The sequence below is a fragment of the Theropithecus gelada genome, chromosome 1 (assembly GCF_003255815.1).
Source record: "Theropithecus gelada isolate Dixy chromosome 1, Tgel_1.0, whole genome shotgun sequence".
Lineage (NCBI taxonomy): Eukaryota > Metazoa > Chordata > Mammalia > Primates > Cercopithecidae > Theropithecus > Theropithecus gelada.
The window spans coordinates 209,490,785-209,512,309 of record NC_037668.1 but is presented as its reverse complement, the minus strand read 5'-3'; the positions used below and the strand labels follow the sequence as shown (position 1 = coordinate 209,512,309).

The following is a 21,525-nucleotide window of genomic DNA, read 5'->3' as shown; positions in this document are numbered from 1 at the left end:
AATGTACTGCTTCCAGTTTTAAACCACGTACAAGTGATTTGATCAGCATTTGGCTAGGCTTAGTGGGACCATTGTTAAAACAATTGGTTAATTGTTAGGGAATACTCTATGGTAAACCCATAGAGTAGTTTCCCCTTATCTTCAGGGGTACCTTGCAGGACCCCTGGTGAATTCCTGAAACCACAGATGGTACTGAAACCTATATATACTATGTTTTTTCACATGCATACATACCTATGATAAAGTCTAATTTGTGAATTAAGCACAGTAAGAGATTAACAATAATAATAAAACAGAACAGTTATAACAATCTACTTTAATAAAAGTTATATAAATGTAGTCTCTTTTTACAGTGAGTAAGTATCTTATTGTACGGTACGTAACTATTTTCAGACCATGGTTGACTGTGGAAAGCAAAACCACAGGTAAGGGGCACTGCTATATGCAGTGCTTAATTTGTGACTAACACTCAATAAAGTAGCACAATTCGAGTCTTTATTATGAATCCTTTCTCTTTTTTATTGCAAAATCAGTGTAGGCTTATTTATCATTGCTCTTTGATAGTTTTTTTTTTAATTTATAATTTTTGAGCCTTTGGTAATTTTTTCATGGCTTAGGACTTTAGCTTCTTTATCCATCTCTTCTTTTAAACTGTGGTAAGGTATACCTAACATAAAATTTACCATTTTAACCATTTTTAAGGATGCAATTCAGTGGCATTAAGTATATTCATATTATTGTGCAGCCATTGCCACCATCCATCTCTAGGAACTTTTTTTTTTTTCTGAGATGGAGTCTCAGTCTGCCTCCCCAGCTGGAGTGCACTGGCCCGATCTCGGCTCACTGCAACCTCCACCTCCCAGGTTCAAGCGATTCTCCTATCCCAACCTCCCGCGTAGCTCGGATTACAGGCACCCACCACCACACCCAGCTAATTTTTGTATTTTTAGTAGAGACAGCGTTTCACCATGTTGTCCAGGCTGGTCTCGAATTCCTGACCTCAGGTGACCCACCTGCCTCGGCCTCTCAGAGTGCTGGGATTACAGGTGTGAGCCACTGCACCTGGCCAGAACTTTTTAATTATCCCAAATGAAACTCCGTACCTAATAAATAATAACTTTTACCACCCCTTCCTCCATTACCCAGTAATCACTATTCTACTTTCCTGTCTCTGTGAATTTGACTGTTCTAGATATCTCATATAAATAGAAGCATATACTATTTGTCCTTTTGTATATGCCTTATTTTATTTAGCATTCTGTCCTCAAGGGTCATCCATGTTGTAGCATGTGTCAGAATTTCCTTCCTTTTTAAGGATGAATAATATTCCATTGTATGTATATACCACATTTTGTTTATCTGTTCATCCACTGATGGACGTTCAGACTGTTTCCACCTTTTGGCTATTTTGAGTGATGCTGCTATGAACGTTGTATGCCCATCTCTTTTAAACTCCTGTGTGTATGGTTATGTATATATCTTTCTAATTTTGACTATGAAAACCAATCTGGAATAAAACATGTTCTATAATCTTCTTTAGGGCTGTGTTGAGGCTAGCATGGTATTGCTTAAGCAGTCTGATCCTAATTCATTCCTATCTTGATTGATTTTAGGGTTCAAGTAAAGCCAGTGGTTCCAAGCAGCAATGGACTAAAATTCTGTGGTCTTGTAAGGAGACCTTCCGAACGCAGCTTGGGAGACTCCTAGTGCATATTTTGTCACCAGCCCACACTGCACAAGAGAGAAAGCAAATTTTTGAAATACTTCATGAACCAAATCATCAGGAAATACTGCGAGACTGTCTCAGCCCATCCCTACAAGTAAGTGTCTCAGCTTTGATAAGATAAGTACAACTTTTGGTGAAATATAAAGTCTGAATAAAACAAGAACTGAAATTAAATTGAATTTTCATGCCTAATTTATAATTTTCTTACCAAGCAAATTTAACCTAAGGCCTTTCCTTAGGTGCTTTTACACAGGCTCAATTTAACCTGTGTGTTTATTTCCCAATCTTTTTTCTAGTGCCTAAATTAAGAAGTTCTGTTTCAGAGTTTCTGTCAGATACTTTGTAATGTGTTAACATATCTTGAAGTGTTTTCTTTAAGGATTGTTTGGAGGCTTTTTAAAAAGCATTATATTACCTGTGAAACATCTATATTGAATAGCTCAAACAACAATACATACAACGTATCTCAAAAATATGTGTGGTCAGTTAAAATAGAAAAAAATTATTAATCATTTGGAATAATCAAACCCAAAATACCTAAAAGAATTTCAGAGTGTATAAAGTTTACCATTTCAAGAGTGGTAGTTGGAAAGTTTAAAAGGTACATTAAACCATATTGGAGGGCTGTTTAACAGTTTCTTATAAAATTATATATATATATATATATATATTTATTTATTTATTTATTTTGAGACAGTCTCACTCTGTCACCCAGGCTGCAGTGGCCGGATCTCAGCTCACTGCAAGCTCCGCCTCCCGGGTTTACGCCATTCTCCTGCCTCAGCCTCCCGAGTAGCTGGGACTACAGGCGCCCACCACCTTGCCCGGCTAGTTTTTTGTATTTTTTAGTAGAGATGGGATTTCACTGAGTTAGCCAGGATAGTCTCGATCTCCTGACCTCGTGATCCGCCTGTCTCAGCCTCCCAAAGTACTGGGATTACAGGCTTGAGTCACCGCGCCCGGCCTAAACATATTTAACTTGTGACCATGTTACTCCATTTTTAGATATTTACCTAAAAGAGAAATTAAAGCATATATTCATTGAAAGACTTGTTTAAGAATATCCATGGCAGCCTTTTTTCATAATAACCAAAAACTAGAAATATTCAAATGCTCACCAACAGAAGAATGTACAAATTGTGATTTCTTTCTACCTGTAGAGAGAAATCTATATAGACTATTCTACAGCACTGTATAGACTATTATACAGCTTTAAAAAGGAACGGACTACTGATACACCTACCATTATGGATGAATCTCAGGAACACTGAGCGGGGAAAGAGACAGCCAAACACAAAGGAGTACAATCTGTGATTCTGTTCATCTGAAAGAACAAGCAAAACCAAGATATGATGATAGAATTCAGGACAGTAGTTGCCTCTGTGGAAGGGGGATGGTGAGAAAGCGAATTGACTGGAAAGAGGTTTAAGGGAACTTTCTGAGGTGATAAAAATAAGATCTTATTTTGAGTAGTGGTTAAATGGATGTATGCAATTGTCAAAACTCATAGAAACACTTAATATATGTATGCTTTATTATATGTAAGTTATACCTCAATAGAGATGAGAGAGGGTATATTAAATCATATTAGGAGTCAAAACTATTGGAAGGGATACTTTTAGGTGATTTTTCCAGTATTAACACACTTTCAAGTACACTGAGGGCACTGTCTTCCTTTTCCCAAGACAGAAGCCTATTTAGCCTGTATTTTCCTTCTGTGGAGAATTTGAAATGGTGTTTTTTTCTTTCCTTTATGCTCAGCAAAGTTGCTATCCATCAAAATTCAACTGCAGTGTTAACAGTCCACTTTTTCTCATACCATCTTCCCTTCCCCACTACTTCATGTCTGTCATGTCTTCCCACTACTTCATGTCTGTCAATCATTATTGAATTTCAGCTTGAAAATTTTAACTGTTGTTGTCGTTGACTTTTTCTTCTCTCAATCCATTTCATCACCAAGGCCAGTTGTTTATTCACCCATGAAGACTGAGGATATTGTCTTTAACCTAATAGTTTTAGCAACCACTGATAATTGCCAAGATCCACTTTTTCATTAGAGTTACAAAATAGTGATATCTCTAAGCCTCTCATTCCATCAACATCTATAAGCTCTGACTTTTCTATAGGGAAGAACTTTCCCTTGTCAACTATTTGGCTACCTTTTTTTTTCTTTTTTTTTTTTCACTGTACAAGATTTATTGTGGGTTTTAGTTAGTATGACACTTGGATAGTTGGTTGCATTGTTTATATGTAGATCTCTTTACATAATACGATAATGTACACTACTGATATATATAGTTCACAAAATAAGATTGTTTGGATCGATTATGCACCATACATGCAATATTGGATTTATACACTGGATCCAGAATGTGACTGATTGGGAAAAAATGTTGGACCAGGCATGTTCAGTGAAGGAGCCAGGAAGTTATTTATATAACACGCGGTAAACATCCATCTGGCTCAAGGGGCAACTGCAGCATGGGCAGCATTGGCAGTGGTGCCTCAGAGGTGGCAGAACTATTTCACACCAACCAGTTTAGGACTACACAAGATTAGTACCATCCAGCCTACAGGATGGTACTATAGGATATAGCTACCCACAGGATATAGTACCTACAGAATATAGCTGTAGGATTTTACAAACCATTCCTATTTCTAACTTTAGGAACTGACGTTTTTCCCAGTCCATCTTAACATTACTGCTTTAATCACAGATCAGATAAAAAGGACAATATGCACAACCTCCAACTAAAATCCTGTTGTAGCCTAGACAGTGAAATGGTATGCCATCAGAAGACTTTAAAATTGCAGCTCTTTTTGTATCCCCCAAAGTGGAACTGCACTCTTCTTCAAACGGCCCCTTAGGAGTCAGAGTCACCTTCACAGGGTCTGAGATTCTGTCCTGTCCCAAGATGCAAGGAACACTAAGGAAGACATCATCATTTATTCCATAGAGACCCTTAATCATGGTGGAAATTGGGTGCACCCACCCAAGATTCTTCATTATACTGTCTGCCAAATCTGCCACAGAGAGTCCAGTGGCCCACGATGGGTAGCCTTTGAGTTTGATCACCTTGTAAGCACTCTCAGCCACCTGCTTGTGAACCTCTTTCCACTGTTCCTTATCTATATCAGTCCCTAAATCTGGGTGCAGAGTCTTGAGGGAGACACCAGTAACATTCACTCCGCTCCATACAGGCACACTAGAATCTCCATGTTCCCCAAGGACCCTACCCATGACAGCTTAATGGGTGAACTCCCAGCCTTTCCTGCATTGGGTAACGGAATTGGGCTGAGCCGAGATTGCAGCCACTTCCAATAACACGGTTTTTGGGAAAGCCACTTATATTCCAAGCCACAATAGGTCAAAGATATCCACTGGATTTGAAACAATAAGCAACTTGCAGTTCAGGCTGTATTTTACAGCATTAGGAATGATGAATTTAAAGAAGTTCACATTACACTGGACCAAATTAAAATGGCTTTCTCCCTCTTGCTGATGTGCCTCAGCTGTGATAATGACCAACTTGGAGTTTGCAGTTACATATAGTCTTTGCCAGAGACAACTTTTGATGTTCTAAGGAAAAGGCTGCCATGTTGGAGATCCATCATCTCGCCCTTCAATTTGTCTTTCATGACATCAACAAGAGCAAGTACACCTGCCAAGTCCTTCATTAAGATACTGATGGCAAAAGCTGTGCCAACAGCATCAACCCCAACAACGGTAATCTTATTCTGGGGAATCTCTTCTTCCTTTAGAAGATTATGAATCGGCTGATCCTCGAGAGTTTCCATATTGGACTTGGAAACAAAAGGAATCGGGAATGCATGTCCAGTGGGTGTCTGGGCACGTGGCAGTGAGATCCGGACTCTTGGGCAGCGGCTCCAGCACCTTGGCTGCCTTTAAGTACAGTCAGTCAAGGAAAGGCAGGATAAATGCTGTTTCCTTCCCTGTTTATTAATTTTTAGAATGATGAGTTCATGCCCCTAGTGGCCTCTAATTTTTGTATTTGTTTTTATTTTTGGAGTATCATTAGGAACTCAGGTATTTTAAAATAAATGTTATGTGTTTTAGTCTTTTGCAATCATTATTTGGTTTGATATTAAAATTAACACCTCTGTAGATTCAAGTTGTTGGGTCGACATGGCCTTTTTCATTTTAACAAGTTAATATGATTAAACTTCTTGTTTTCTGGCACAGAAGAATGTCCCAGGCCCACCTTATACAATTCCTTCCCCAAACCTAGAACCCAACTTCCCTCCCAAGAAGGCCTTATTTCCTTTTAAGGAGATGATAGCATTTAGAGACTACAAATCTAAGGACTACGTATGTTTATTTCTACTGGGTTGTCGTTTCTTCTCAGGCTTTTTAGTGGACAAAGCTAGGAAATATGTATTTTTTTAGAAAGACAAAGAAGTCATGAGTTTGTACTGACGCTTTCACTTTTTCTTGGATTTTTTTATTTGTATTTCTTATTAATGTTGATATCTTGGTTCCTAATATTAACATAATCACTTATTTGCTTTGTCTTTCTACATATATAACATTTTCAAAATAAGATGACCAACATGATCACTAATAACAATCCTGCTGAGTGCAGTTGAAGATGTCTTTGTGGTTCTTTATGTTCCTAGCATACTGTTATGGTCATATACAGTGAAAATACTGTATTATAAAAGCACTTAAATAGTTTATTTGGTCAGGCTGCCAACTTCAACCAATTAGGTAGGTAGGTAGGTAGGCTTTTTTTTCCAGTTTGTTTTATAGTTTTTTGGGATTCCTTTGGGGTTTTGTTTGTTTGCTTAATTTTGTTTTTAATCGTGAAATGTCTACATGGTTCTAAAAGCAACGCTGTGAAACAGCACATTCAGAGAGGTTCTAGCTTTTATCCCTTTCTTCTCCTGATATTCTTTCCCACTCTGTGTAGGTAACTGACTTTTTTTTCTGTTGAAGATACAGGCAAATCTATATATACATGTATTTACACATGTAAATATTCTCTCCCCTACTTCATAACACAAAGAAAGATAGCAAAGTATACACACTCTTCTGCACCTTACTTTCTTCACTTAATATATCCTAGAGATCATTATTACATAGTAGTGTAGAGTGATCTTCTTTATGCCTTTTCACAGCTGCATACATTTAATTTGTATTTCATTTGGAATCTGCCTGGGTTTTTTAAGCCCCAGGCTTCTTTTCTGCCATCACAACTTGATTCTGATTAACACTCCAGCCTGCTGACCCTCTGCTTTTCAAGATAATCATATCTTTGTGTCTTGCAACCTCTTCACATCCTGTTTATTTTTACTGTCATGCTGTTTTATCCATGTTGTCCACCAGCACAGATCACCTTTCTCTCCTTTGTCTATCCATATCCCTGTTCTATCCTTTCATTTGGCCATGACCCAGATCACTCTATACCTTCTTCAAAACCTCTCTCCCTTTCTGTAGCCCACTCAGAACTCTTCCTTATTAGAACCTTCTTTGAAAAGAAATATTTTACATATTTGAGCACTTTATTATTTTCTACGGATTCATGTTTAACAGATTCAGTTCCTTAAATCAGTTTTTTAAGGGCCGAAAATAAGATTTTTTTGGTATCTGTTCCAAAAAAATGACCACTTTTATAGTCCCTGAAATGATAATCGTAAGTGATCAGAGGGTATTAAAATGAGATATTAGAAACAACTTCAGTGTTTAAGAAAATCATGTGTTTCTTTAGATATTCACAATGAATAAAAACATTTCGGATAGTTTTTCAAGATAATTTTAGAGTGTCACTGAATGCTAAACTGAAATATTTTTAAAGTTATATCAAGAACATTACTTTTAAGACACACTTAGGAAAATCTTCCAGTCATTTACCATTTTTATTTATTTGCCAACTCTTTGGGCCTTTTACTCACAGAGCTTCTGTTCATTTTTCTCTTTTGGTCAGGTAGCAGCTGTCTCTGACTAATTTAAAATGTTGCATTAAAATGAGCTGTGCTATTTTCACTATTGCATATGTTCATCTTTTGTTTTTGGGAAATGACATGATATGATTCAGCATGATAATTTAAATATCACCCAAAATGTAATCATTTCCAGATCCATTTTCTGACATTTAATACTATTCACAGTTAAAAATGTCATAAAACTAAATACAGCGATATTCATGTCAGTGCTTATTTTTAAAGTAAAATATATATGTTTAACTTGTTGACAAAATTATTGTCTAAATAATACATGCTGTACACATTAGAGTCAGGTGTAATATCTACAGCATGTAAGGGCCACTTAAAAAGTCACAAATCAACATTTGGTTTCAGTTTGTGCTGCAAAGGACAATTGTCATTATCTTAAGTAACAATGTAAATTTTGGTTTTAGGGCCTGTTAATAAAAGATTGGCTAAAACAACTCTTCCATGGATATACATATAGAACTGTCTGCGTAGATCTCACCAGTTTGAGAGTTTTTCACCTTTTGTCCTAGGGAGTAGTGAATGCTTACAAGCTAAAGATAGGTTTTAGTTCTAGAAATTTCACCAACTTCTCTTCTACTAAGCAGAAATCAAAGGAAGAAGAGTAAATAAGTTTTAAGGTCTAAAGGAAGCTTTCCCTTCTAGTTCAGTTTTTCTGTGAGAAAAACTAAAAATTATTTTCCTTTATCCCACTTTATTTCCTGTATTCCTTTAGCAAGTCCTTTCCAAAATTCTTTCCCCAAAAGCTAGCTGGCTAGCTTGCTTGCTTTTTAAAATATAGTTTATAAGAAAAAATTTCAAACATACAGAGAGTAGAAAGAATAGTAAAATAAATACCATGGAATGATCACCTAAATTTAACAGTTACTATTTTTATTATATTGACATCATTTCTACTTTTTCTGAACTATTTTAACATATATATGGAAATTATGATATTTTACCTCTAAATTCTTTTTTTAAAATATTTTCCTATGTAACCATAACATTGTTACATCTAACAAAATTAGCATTAATCCTCTGTCATCAAATATTCAGTGCATAATCAGATTTCTGTAATTATCCTCAGAATGTCTTTTGTAGGTGCTTTATTCAAATCAGATGCAACCAAATAAATCTAGCAATATAATTTAATTACTATTAAGTAATTTAAATGTAAGAATTAAAATTCTAAATGACTAAAAAGTTATTACTTTTTTTAAAGCATGGAGCCAAGTTAGTTTTGTATTTGTCAGAGTTGATACATAATCACCAAGATGAATTGACTGAAGAAGAGCTAGACACAGCAGAACTACTTATGAATGCTTTGAAGTTATGTGGTCACAAGTGCATCCCTCCCAGTGCATCAACAAAAGCAGACCTTATTAAAATGATCAAAGAGGTGAGTCAATGAAACCATAGTACTTTCTTAGGAGATTCCATCATAGATAAAGAATGATTGACATTACTTTTTTAAGAACAGAGTATCATTGATGATGAACTTGAGGTGATTATTTTATTTTATTTTTCCTATATACTGTACTGCTTTTTTCTATGAGAGAAGAAAAATAGGCTTATTTTAAGGAGCACTTTGTTCTCTGTGGTCATCAGTATCCATTATCGTTAGCCTTCAGTGAAGGGAAGACTTTTAAAGTGACAAGCAAGCTGAAACATACCTTGAGTTAGAGGTTTTTAATGAAAAAGCAGAGTAAGGAGACAAGCGACTATGTAAACTCATCAGGTTTAGCAACCCTGGTTAACCATTCTACTCTAATTTATGTGACCTAAATTGTATAGACACAGAATTATAACATTATAACATTGTTTAGATGGTTCATTTATTTTAATATTCTGGTCTCCTAGGGACAATCGTTTTTCCTTTGTTAACTGGGTTTTAAAATGAGTTTGTTGGGCTCTGTGCCAATGTTAGGTGAGAAATAATAAATTTTATATAGTATATTATCTAAATATTTTAGGAACAAAAGAAATATGAAACTGAAGAAGGAGTGAATAAAGCTACTTGGCAGAAAACGGTTAATAATAATCAACAAAGGTAAGATTTTGTATGTTCCAAAGGCGTGTCTTTTAGGAATCTATTAGATTTCACATATACTTTTAGTTTTAAAGTATCATGTTTTGATAAATACGTTCCATGTATTCTTAACTATGGACAATCTTATTATTTGTTTAGTCTCTTTCAGCGTCTGGATTCAAAATCAAAGGATATATCTAAAATAGCTGCAGATATCACCCAGGCAGTGTCTCTCTCCCAAGGAATTGAGAGAAAAAAGGTGATCCAGCACATTAGAGGAATGTATAAAGTAGATTTGAGTGCCAGCAGACACTGGCAGGAACTTATTCAGCAACTGACACATGATAGGTAAGCTGCGGGAGGACGGTTAAAATTGTCTTCCATGAAGATTTAAGATATTGATGTTAAACTGAATTTGTATTCCAGAATTCAGACTCACAAAATCATTTCATTAAACTTTTTTTTGTTTAATCATTTGTGATTTTTTTCATCTTAAAGAATAATCATACGAGTTTTTTTTTAATTCTGGGGAAGAAAAGTAATGAGAGGCTCATTAGCTTGTCTAGATGGTAAAATTGGCTTAATTTAAAAATATGGTCTTTGTAAAAGAATAGAGAAATCACTGAAACAGGATGATTGAGAAAAATATATTTTTCTAACTAATTTAAAATATGTATTACAAATAACAAAAAGAGGGAAATTAGGTATTATTCTCCAAATTTGGTTAAGATAACTGATTCATGTGACTTTGGTGTACTAACATACACTAAATATTAGACACTAAACTAAATTCCAAATGGTTAAAAGAATTACTCAAAAAGTTTATAAAGTAGAAGATAGTAGGATATTTGTCAGCTCTTTGAAGGATAGATGACTTTCTAGAAGAAACTGCAAATAAATCAATAGATTTTAACCTTAATTTTTTCCAGTGTGTTTAACAAACATAACAACAACAAAAAAGCCTGGAAATATATTTTCAGCAAATAAAGAGTTATTTTTATTGTTTGAAAAACGTATACAGATTCTAAAGTAAAATATTATGATCCCAGAAGTTTGAATGAGCAAAAGGCATGAACACATTCCTCACATAAGACAAACTGAGTTACCAAACACATGGGAAAATATTCAATATTGCTAGAGGCTAATTTGGTTTTCTAGAACCTTTAGATACCACATTTTACTTTTTATGTTAAAAAAAATTTTGGCTGTTAATATTCACAGCAGGGTATTAGCTGTCCTTACTGAGAACTTTGGTGGCATTGTACATTTTGACAATATATATTAGTAATCCTAAAAACGTTTTACTTCTAGCTTCAGTTATCCTATTTTAGTGATTCTGTCCTAAGGAAAATATTCAAAATATAGAAGGCAGGCCAGGCACAGTGGCTCACACCTGTAGCCTAGGACTTTGGGAGGCTGAGGCAGGAGGATCACTTGAGCCCAGGAGTTCAAGGCCACGGTGAGCTATGAACATGCCACTGCACCTTGGCTTGGGCAACAGAGTGAGACCCTGTCAAAAAAGAAAAAGAAAAAGAAAATAAAAGTTTCCATCTCTGCATTATTTATGCTAGTGAATGAATTAGAAACAAGTTATATATTAGCAGTAATATGGTTAAATACATTACAGTGCATCTGCCTTCATATTGGGCAGCCATTCAAAATAATGAGATAAAGATAATACTGTTTCTGTAAAATAAGGCAAATTATAGAAAAATGATCATAATGATCATAACTACAAATTAAAAACAGATGCATGTTTTTTTAAAAAAAGATAACAACCACTACCAGTATTTTGGTATGTTTAGGGTATGAATAAGGGTGGGTTTTTTCTCTTATTTATTTCTAAAATTGTATGTAATATGTTTTTCCTGTCTTATTTCATCTAAGATATAAATTTATTTTAAAATCTTTTTTAAAATGTGATTCATACCACAGAAAGAAACTGATTTTATTTGTTTCATTAGACAGTAGGCAAAATGAGGCCAGGTCAGGTGGCTCATGCCTATAATCCCAACACTTTGGGAAGCCCAGGTGGGTGGATCACTTGAGGCTAGGAGTTTGAGACAAGCCTGGCCAACATGATGAAACCCCATCTCTACTAAAAGAATACAAAAATTAGCCGGGCATGGTGGGAGCCTGTAATCCCAGCTACTTGGGAGGCTGAGGCAGGAGAATCACTTGAGCCTAAGAGGCAGAAGTTACAGTGAGCCGAGATTGTGCCGCTGCACTCCAGCCTGGGTGACAGAGCCAGACTCAGTCTCAAAAAAAAAAAAAAAGTAGGCAAAATGGGAAATGTTAAAAATTAATTTGGAAAAAAATTTTTATCTAACCATATTAAATGCAGCATGTTGTATTACTAAAGTGTTCATAGTAGTCATTATATATCTTTTTAAAAATTTAATAGTTGAAAGAAACTGGAAGCAGATCTTGCCTTCAGGCGAGGAACTGGGAGACTGGGATTCAGGAGCAAAAAGACACTTAGATTTTATTACTTGTGCTTGTATATGCATTCCCTGATCAAATGTATAAATATTTGGAGTTTTAAAATGAGCAGATCAGTTGTGACTTATTCAATCTCTGTAATGATTTTTTTATAGCTACAAGTCCTGAATGATCACTTAAAACACCCTTTAATCTTTTTACTTGCAGAGCAGTATGGTATGACCCCATCTACTATCCAACTTCATGGCAGTTGGATCCAACAGAAGGACCAAATCGAGAGAGGAGACGTTTACAGAGATGTTATTTAACTATTCCAAATAAGTATCTCCTTAGGGATAGACAAAAATCAGAAGGTAATAGTGGCTTCTTAACTCAACATATAAATATAGCAGAGAACTATGGTCATTAGATAAAGATAATGTTTACTTTTCTCCTCAACAGATGTTGTCAAACCACCACTCTCTTACCTATTTGAAGACAAAACTCATTCTTCTTTCTCTTCTACTGTCAAAGACAAAGCTGCAAGTGAATCTATAAGGTAATTTTGAATCCATAGACCTTCACTCTTTCATGAATATACAACAGTTTATTGTAGTGTTTATGTAATATTTATTTTAGATAATGCCATCATTTTTAGAAAAATCCTAAACAGGAAAGGCTCAAGGGAGGACAAGGTTATATGGCCAAAATCTAAAAGGAAATGACATTTCTGATAGCAAGGGTTCATGGGATTTCAGTCATCATGTTCTGGCCCTTGTTAGTATACATATATATATACACACATACACACACACATACAGACACACACATATATACACACATATACATGTACACACACACACACACACACACATATTTTGTAATTGACTGTTTAACATCTCTGTAAAGTAGATAGAGCTGCCGGTGGTATCATCAAGAGGCGATATAATGTAGTGATTAAAGGTTCAGATTCCAGTTCCTGCTCTTACTAGCTCTTTAATCTTAGACAAATTACTTAACCTGTCTGTCTCAGTTACCTCATCTATTAAATGAAGAAATAATAATAGGTACCATAGCATTGTTGAGTATTAAGTATGTTATTATATATTAACTATTGATAATATTCTCATTGTGGTTGTTATACCGATTTCATAGATAAAAAACTGAGATGCAAAGAAGAAAATTGGCTAAGAACACAAAGGAACTTTCTGATTCCAGATCCTGTTTTTCCTAGAATACTAGGCTTTTTTTAAAAAATGTATTTGAAGTATCAGAGGTGTGAAACAATGTTTGCTTATTTACTAGAAAATATAAAATATTGATACATCTTTTAAATAACTTAATTTATATATTCTGTCTACAGGTTATAGGGATTATTAGCCTTTTCTAGGTGTTTCAGTCATTTCTCTTCAACTAGAATGTTAAAAAAGGAGCTAATATTTTCATGTGGGTTTCAACAAGATACCTCATGCTATTGGAGCTCTATCTAGTCTGCTTTGCAGAAATCTTTTACTAGGTAAAATAAAGCATATACTCTCTGAAATTGGTCAAAGCATTTAGTCATAGTAATTTTAAATATGTTTTGACAGAATAAATCGAAGATGTATCAGTGTTGCACCATCTAGAGAGACAGCTGGTGAATTGTTACTAGGTAAGTCAAATTTTGAAGAATTTTGCACATATTCACCCTGCCTTATTTATTCTTAGATTATTTAAAGTGTTTTTTTTGACACCATGCCATTAAATTGGATAAACTTTCTGTAGTATCATGTAGGCTAGTTTGTCTTAACATTATATGTGATTGCATATGACTCATGAATGTGTAGAAATGATATCTTATGTTCTGAAAAGCACATGAATAGCATTTTAATTTTTATAAAATTAAATTTCTTCATGAATATGCAATTTTATATTTAACCGTTTCTTTTATTATATGCCAATTTAGATTTTTTAAAGTGATAAATTATTGGTATACTTACCTACTATTTTATTAGATATAACTGTCCATAAGAAATATGTCTACTTTAAGATTGTTCATAATTTATATTCTCTATTGTACTTCTGAGAGAAAGGCCAAGATTGTTAGTCCATGGATACCTATATAGTTATATTTGGTTGGAAATTTTATTCTCAAAGTATGAAGGAAAACAGTTATACCACTTGGCCTCTATTCCCTTAAAGAACCAATTTGTATGCTGTAGGCTAGGTTCTCAAAGTGTGAGAACTCTGAATTAGTAGCATCAGCATCTCATAGGAGCTTCTTAGAATTGCACATTCTCACGCCTCAGTCCAGACTTGATGCATCTGAAATTCTGAGGGTGGGACCCAGCAGTCTATGTTCTGATGAGCCCTCCAGTGATTTGATGTACCTTAAAATTTGAGAATGAATGTTGTAAGCTACAGCCTCCAAGGTCCAAGATGTGGAGCTTCAAGCCTGGTGGGACTGAGCCCCACCTTCACAAGGATGGAGGCAGTACCCTTCTCTGAGCTAGCCATGCCACTAGTTCAGAGTCCACTCAGTACTCAAGGGTGATGAGCATGCAGGGGGCAGAACTTCAGAGAAGTTCCCAATATTTTAAAACGCGATGTAGGGACGTGGGTTAGCAACAGCCAGCTTACGAAACAGGAAAAAGTTGGGGGCTATGTTTAGGGCCTGCTCTACCCTATTGAGTGTCTCAGTCTGCAAAATAATTAAGGATTTCCCTTTTGCTAGATAATTTGGTTTACCACTTGACTTCAATTAGTGTGTAACAAAATAAAGCAAATCAATATCCTTGTAATGTAAGAGTAATGGTAATAATAAATAGCCAACATTTATTTAACACTGAGCACATAAGCAGTTTGCATATATTCTAATTTGATTCCCATAGTAGCTCAGTGAAATAGAGCTCCCTGCAAACTTTTTTTTTTTTAAAATAAAGAAATTAAGACACAAAGAGGTAAAGCAACTTGCCCAGGACTTCATGGATACTATTCAAAAATATGTATTGAGTGCTGGGAACTGTGTCTAGGTAGTGAGACTCAAATTCAGACCAAAGGACTCCAGAGACCATGCATTAAACCATGAATGGTAGTGTGCACATGCATTTTAAAACCCTTATATCCAATTACTTTCTGCAGGTAAATGTGGAATGTATTTTGTGGAAGATAATGCTTCTGATACAGTTGAAAGTTCGGTGAGTAGAAGCTTAAGTCTGTATTTACATAAATCTAGACAGATTCCAAAACTGTATCAATTCCGTATAACTAGAGAGAAGGAAGAGCTATTAGAGTTAATTATTTGTCACTCTATGTATAGATTGGTCTGAGTTCCAAACATTTTTTAAAATATAATTTTAAAAAGAAGACTGTGCCATCTCCTCTGGCTCATGGCCCAAGTCTTATAGCAGTTAATGTAAGTCATATTCTGAATGCTCCTATTATATCAATTTATGTTCTTTTCTTCCTATTACTATCCTCTGTTGCAACAAATATCTACTCCTTGCCACTCCCAGTTCACTATCAAGTACCTTTGCCTTCAGAAAGAAAGGAAAAATATTAAATAATTGAATAACTTAAGTAATTCTGATATTCACATAGCTTAATGATAATTGTTATTATTCTAGACAGACTGGTATTAATCAGAAAATAAAGATTCTTATATTTTTTTGTATAATAAAGCTTTTATTTGAATTATCTTTTATGCCATTAAAATATTTTTTGAGATTCCTGTAATAGAAGTAAGCTTTTTGTTTCAGAGAAGTTCTAAAGCCAGGGATTCCTAAGGATATACTAAATGAGATTATGTGTGGTTTAATTATCAATATATATTTTATTTTAAATAAATTAGGCCAGGCATGGTGGCTCACGCCTGTAATCCTAGCATTTTGGGAAGCTGAGGCAAGTGGATCACCTGAGGTCAGGAGTTTGAGACTAGCCTGGCCAACATGGTGAAACCCCGTCTCTACTAAAAATACAAAAAAATTAGCCGGGTGTGGTGGCAGCACCTATAATCCTAGCTACTCAGGAGGCTGAGGCAGGAGAATTGCTTGAACCCGGGAGGCAGAGGTTGCAGTGAGCCGAGATCATGCCACTGTACTCCAGCCTGGGCAACAGAGCAAGACTCCATCTCAAAAAAAAAAAAAAAAGTAATGAGTGAAAACATGAGGTTTGGTTATAAAATAAATAATGTAAAAAAATTCATGAACATATTTAAAGTAGTCAGATATATCAACAGCATTCTTTTCTGACTTATATAGCAATTACCACAGGGTTTGTCCCAGATAGTAAAATATAGTTGTGTTAATTTTCAAGATGTATCCTTTTATCAGCCAAGGAATGTAATAGTTGATGTATGAGACAACTTTTTTGTGTGTCCAAAAGATGACAGTTTTTCACCTTAAAAATTCTGCTCAATTTGTGTTTAACTCCATTTGACATGAGGTGACAGAAGAGTCTGAGTCCACCTGTTGAATATGTTGGTTTATTTTCAGTGCTTGAGGATACATTCACAAATACTTGGTCTGGGATGACACCATTTAATTTTAAGTTAACTTGCATGCTATAAATGTATCTTATGTTTAAATAAAGAGGAAAATTTTTTTAAAAAATCTAAAAATGCCCTTGCTTCTTAATAGACAGAAAAATCCTTCCTTCCTATGTACTTTTGTAGTGTTGGTTCTTCTTATATAACATTTCGTATCTTGCATTGTGTATGCAAATGTGTGTACAAATGTTTCATGCCCCCTTTTTGACCTATACAGATTTATTTCATGCAGAGCACTTAGCAGAGCACCTTGTGCACAGGTGGTTAATTAATATATGTTGAATGAATGTTGAAACTAAACAAAGGAGGAATTCAGTTTTAAGTATGAAAATATTACATTTTCATAAGATGTCTTATTTTATTCATGATATATTCCCTGCTTTTACTTATAAAAATTATTTTGGACCAAGAACAATAGTAAAACACACATAGAGTAGGATAATTTGAATCTAAAAAAAATTTAAGGTTTTGGAAAGTTAAAGAGCCTGGGATAAAACAGTTCTTGGCAATTGAGTCCTAAATTTGCTCTGAGCTTCCTGTTAGTCAACACAGAAGAGTAAGTAAGTGAAATTTTTTAAAAAGGAAAAAAAACTGATTAAAAAAAAGAAAACTAGGATGCAGGTTGATATGAGGAGATAAATTCTAGCTAGTTTTAAACTTTAGTAGAAACTTCTTTCATTATTTCACTATTAAAAGCATGACTTAATTGTAACTGAATACATAATTTATATATTCAGTTACAAAGACCTAGATGCACTTTTTTAAAAGTTTTTCTTGATTTTGTACTTTGGGAGGGACCTAGTGATGGCAGGATGTGTAGGCCCTGTGGTCCCTACCTCTTCATTTCAGAATGTGGGGATTTGTCTGAGTACACTAGGATTAATACTCTCAAGCAGATTCAACCTTCCAGTGATTGTTTTCTCATCTTCTTTTCTTCTGTTGACCACCTAGCAGGGGAATGTATCTATTTGGTATGTGTTGATCTGTCAGCTTACATTCGGTGGGGCTTTATTTGCAGAAATGCCCCATTAGTTCTAGGAATGCTCCTCCAGAGATTCCGCTTTCCCTTTGCTGGATGACTTGGAAGCATGAGAACTGTTTCAAAGCTCGGGCGTTTTCAGGCCATCCAGACGTGGATTTACCCTAAATCTATATGATGGCAGGCCCACAATTATGAATTCTCAGAGAAAGGCTTTTTTTCTGTTCTCTAGGTTCCAGGCCAAAAGAGACAAGCTTGCATCCTGGTTATTCCCCTTTATTTTTATTATTTTTATTTTTATTTTTTTAAGACAGAGTCTCACTCTGTCACCCAGGTTGGAGTGCAGTGGCGTGATTTCGGCTCACCAAAACCTCCGTCTCCTGGGTTCAAGTGATTCTCCTGCCTCAGCCTCCCGAGTAGCTGGAACTACAGGTGCCTGTCACCACTCCTGACTAATTTTTGTATTTTTAGTAGAGATGGGGTTTCACCATGTTGGCCAAGCTGGTCTTGAACTCCTGACCTCAAGTGATCTGTCTGCCTGAGCCTCCCAAAGTGCTGCGATTATAGGCATGAGCCACTGTGCCCGGCCTATTCCCCTTTATTGATGCGCACATTTGTTTGTCTAATCTTTCATTAGGCATCCCTTCCTAGGTTTTAGCTTTCTGAAGCAATCTCAATTCCACACCCCGATTCTAGGGGGCCAAGGCCTCATCTTCTGTCCTCAAGTTGCTGTGAACCTACATCAGTTCGTTTCTGAAACTGGGGTATGTGCATACATGCATGTGTATGCAGACACATACAACAGAGCAACCAGAGTATCACTCCCTGCTTAGTGCTGATTTTCCGGTTCCTCTACATTTTTGACCCCTGGGGATGTCATTTCCCTTGTTTTCTTGCAAGCTTAGCTATGTATTTAAAAGGATATTTGCTTAGTAAAAGAAGCCAACCTGAAAAGGCTATATACTGTATGATTTGAACTATATGACATTATGGAAAAGGCAAAACTCTATAGAGACAGTAAATAAATTAGTGGTTGCCAGAGGTTGGGGAGAGGAAACGAGGGATGAGTAGGTGGAGTCCCAAGGAGTTTTAGGGCAATAGAGCTATTTTGTATGATATCGTGATGGTGGATACATGTCATTATACATTTGTCAAAGCCCATGGAATGTACAACACAAAGAGTGAACCCTACTATAAACTGTGTACTTTATGTAAGAAAAATGGTAGCAATATTGGTTCATCAATTGTAATTTATGTCCCATACCAAATGCAAGATTTAATAATAGAGAAACTGTGAGTGCAGGGCCAAGGGAGGGGAGGATACATGGAAATTCTGTATTATCTGCTCAATATTCTGTAAACCTAAAACTAGTCTAAAAAATAAAGCCTATTAATTTTTTTTAATTTCTAAATTTTATCAAGCATTTTGAGGTGTTTTGCATTGGGAGAGTTTTCAGGTAATCTTATCTGCCATCTGCCACAAAAAGATTTTCTGTTATGTTTTGATGCTTTTTAAAATCTAAAATTAAAATTAATTATTTATATTTCTGGCAAAACAAATATTTTTGCCTATTTCTTTGTCTTAGAGCCTTCAGGGAGAGTTAGAACCAGCATCATTTTCCTGGACATATGAAGAAATTAAAGAAGTTCACAAGCGTTGGTGGCAATTGAGAGATAATGCTGTAGAAATCTTTCTAACAAATGGCAGGACACTCCTGTTGGCGTTTGATAACACCAAGGTAAATTCACCCTTATTAATTGATATATATTGTTTAAGTGCTCATGGGCCAATGTAACTATACTCATACTGATTACATGAAGGTTTACTGAAATCGAATAAAAATTGCCATATTTCTTAGTCCTGATTAAAGTGAAGCCTTTGTTATATGAGGATTGTCTTTTACCTCCAAAATGAAGTAAATTCTGATTCCCCCAAATGACTGAAAGGAGTAATTTAAACTTGCTCAGTGCTGTAGCGGAGTCCATCTTTGACAAACTCTCTTGACCTCTAATCCTGTCGGCCACCATTTCTCTGCTCTCCTTTATAGAAAACCTGTTGGGGAAAGTTGCATATGCTTGCTGCCTCCAGTTTTCTTTTGAAATGCTTCAAGCAGACTTTCTTCTCACCACTCTCGTCAGGGTCATTGGTAACCTCTATGTTGCTAAACCCCTAATGTCATAATCTTTCTTTGTCCCCATTTTACTTGACCTATCGGCAGTGTTTGACCCAGCTGATTTTTCTCTCCTTAAATAAAACCTTCCTCCCTGGGCTTCTGGGTTACCATTTTCTCTTAGTTCTTATATCTTACCCCAGCCATTGCTTCTCAGTCTTGGTTACAGACACCTCCTTGGTGTGTTGCAGGGCTCATTCTTCAGACCTCTTGTCTTCTCATCCAGTCTTACGACTTTAAAATACCATCTGTATTCTAACAATTTACAAATTTATGTCAGTACCCAAACCTCTCTCCTGAATGCCACACTAATTTAACTCCTGACTGGTGTCTCCATTTAGAAGTCACTAATTTGCATCTCAAGCTTAACCTCTACAAAACTGAACTTCTAATCTTCCCCCCAAAATTTCCTTCCAGTTTTCTCTATCTCAGTAAATGACAACTCCATCTTTCCAGTGCCTGGGCCAAAACTCTTGAGATTATCCAAGACTCTTGTTCTTCTCTCATCCCCTGCATACACTCTCTTAATAGGTCCTGTTGGCTCTGTCGTCAGAATACATCCAGAGTCTGACTGCTTCCACTGCTACCATCCTGGTTTAAGCCACCATTATTTCTTGCCAGAATCATTTACAATAGCCTCCTAACTGGCTTTCCTGCATCCATACTGTTTCTGAAATCCAATAAAAATTGCCATATTTCTTAGTTCTAATTAAAGTAAAGCCTTGGTTATATGATTATTTTTGACCTCCAAAATTGTGTTAAATTTCGATTCCCCAAAATGACCGAAATGAAGTAGTTTACACTTGCTCAGGGCCAGGCACAGTGGCTCATGCCTGTAATTCCAGCATTTTGTTTTGGGAGGCCGAGGCAGTCAGATCATGAGGTCAGGAGTTCAAGACCAGCCTGGGCAACATGGTGAAACCCCCATCTCTACTAAAAATACAAAAATTAGCGGGGCATGGTGGCACATGCCTGTAGTCCCAGCTACTTGGGAGGCTGGGGCAGGAGAATCACTTGAACCTGGGAGGCGGAGGTTGCAGTGAGCCAAAATCATGCCATTACACTCCAGCCTGGGCAACAGAGTGAGACTCCATCACAAAAAACAAAACGAAACAAAACAAACAAACAAACAAAAACAAAAAAGAAAAACCTTGCTCAGTGCTGTAGTGACTTTCAGCTACAATGACTTTGACAAACCCTTTCTTGACCTCCAGTCCCTTCACTACCATTTCTTTGCTCTCCTTTATAGAAAGCCCCTTAGCCCCCCTTCAGATTGTTCTCAACACAGCAGCTAAAGTATGTTGGACCATATATTTTCTCTGCTCAGAGTCCTTCAGTCACTTTCATGTCACATTCACTTGAAGGCATCGTCCTTCCAATAACCTGATAAAGCCCTGGATAATCTCATACCTTGTTACCTCTCTGACATCATTGTCTACCATTCTCTCCCTCACTGTTTCCTCCATCCATGCCTTGAATGTCAGGCACACCAGTGCCTTGGGGACTTTGCATTCACTGTTGCCTGGAATGTTTTTCTCCTTAGAAATCCAAATGATTTGCTTTGTCACTTTTTCAAGTTTCCTGATCAAATATCTTCCTATCAGAGAGACCTTCCTTGACTCTATAAAATAACCACCCCTCCCTCTCCACCAAGCATCCCTTACCTCCTTTACTTTGGTCTGTTTTTCTCCATAGAATGTATTAGCATCCAGCATTTTCTGC

General features: G+C 35.9%; 1 protein-coding gene and 1 pseudogene across 2 annotated transcripts in view; one reads left to right on the top strand and one right to left on the bottom strand.

The window, feature by feature from the left end:
• The window catches only part of LYST (lysosomal trafficking regulator), a 216,845-nt gene that overhangs the window by 140,712 nt on the left and 54,608 nt on the right, over positions 1 to 21,525 (top strand). The window contains exons 31-39 of the mRNA XM_025402839.1: positions 1,614 to 1,820; positions 8,901 to 9,077; positions 9,652 to 9,728; positions 9,867 to 10,055; positions 12,357 to 12,502; positions 12,591 to 12,687; positions 13,718 to 13,779; positions 15,249 to 15,304; positions 19,219 to 19,371. Coding sequence (XP_025258624.1) covers positions 1,614 to 1,820; positions 8,901 to 9,077; positions 9,652 to 9,728; positions 9,867 to 10,055; positions 12,357 to 12,502; positions 12,591 to 12,687; positions 13,718 to 13,779; positions 15,249 to 15,304; positions 19,219 to 19,371 — 1,164 coding nt within the window. The remainder of the gene's footprint in view (positions 1 to 1,613; positions 1,821 to 8,900; positions 9,078 to 9,651; positions 9,729 to 9,866; positions 10,056 to 12,356; positions 12,503 to 12,590; positions 12,688 to 13,717; positions 13,780 to 15,248; positions 15,305 to 19,218; positions 19,372 to 21,525) is intronic.
• On the bottom strand, positions 4,274 to 7,066 carry LOC112634939 (annotated as a pseudogene). The gene has a single exon (XR_003121851.1). The product of XR_003121851.1 is annotated as an L-lactate dehydrogenase A chain-like (transcript).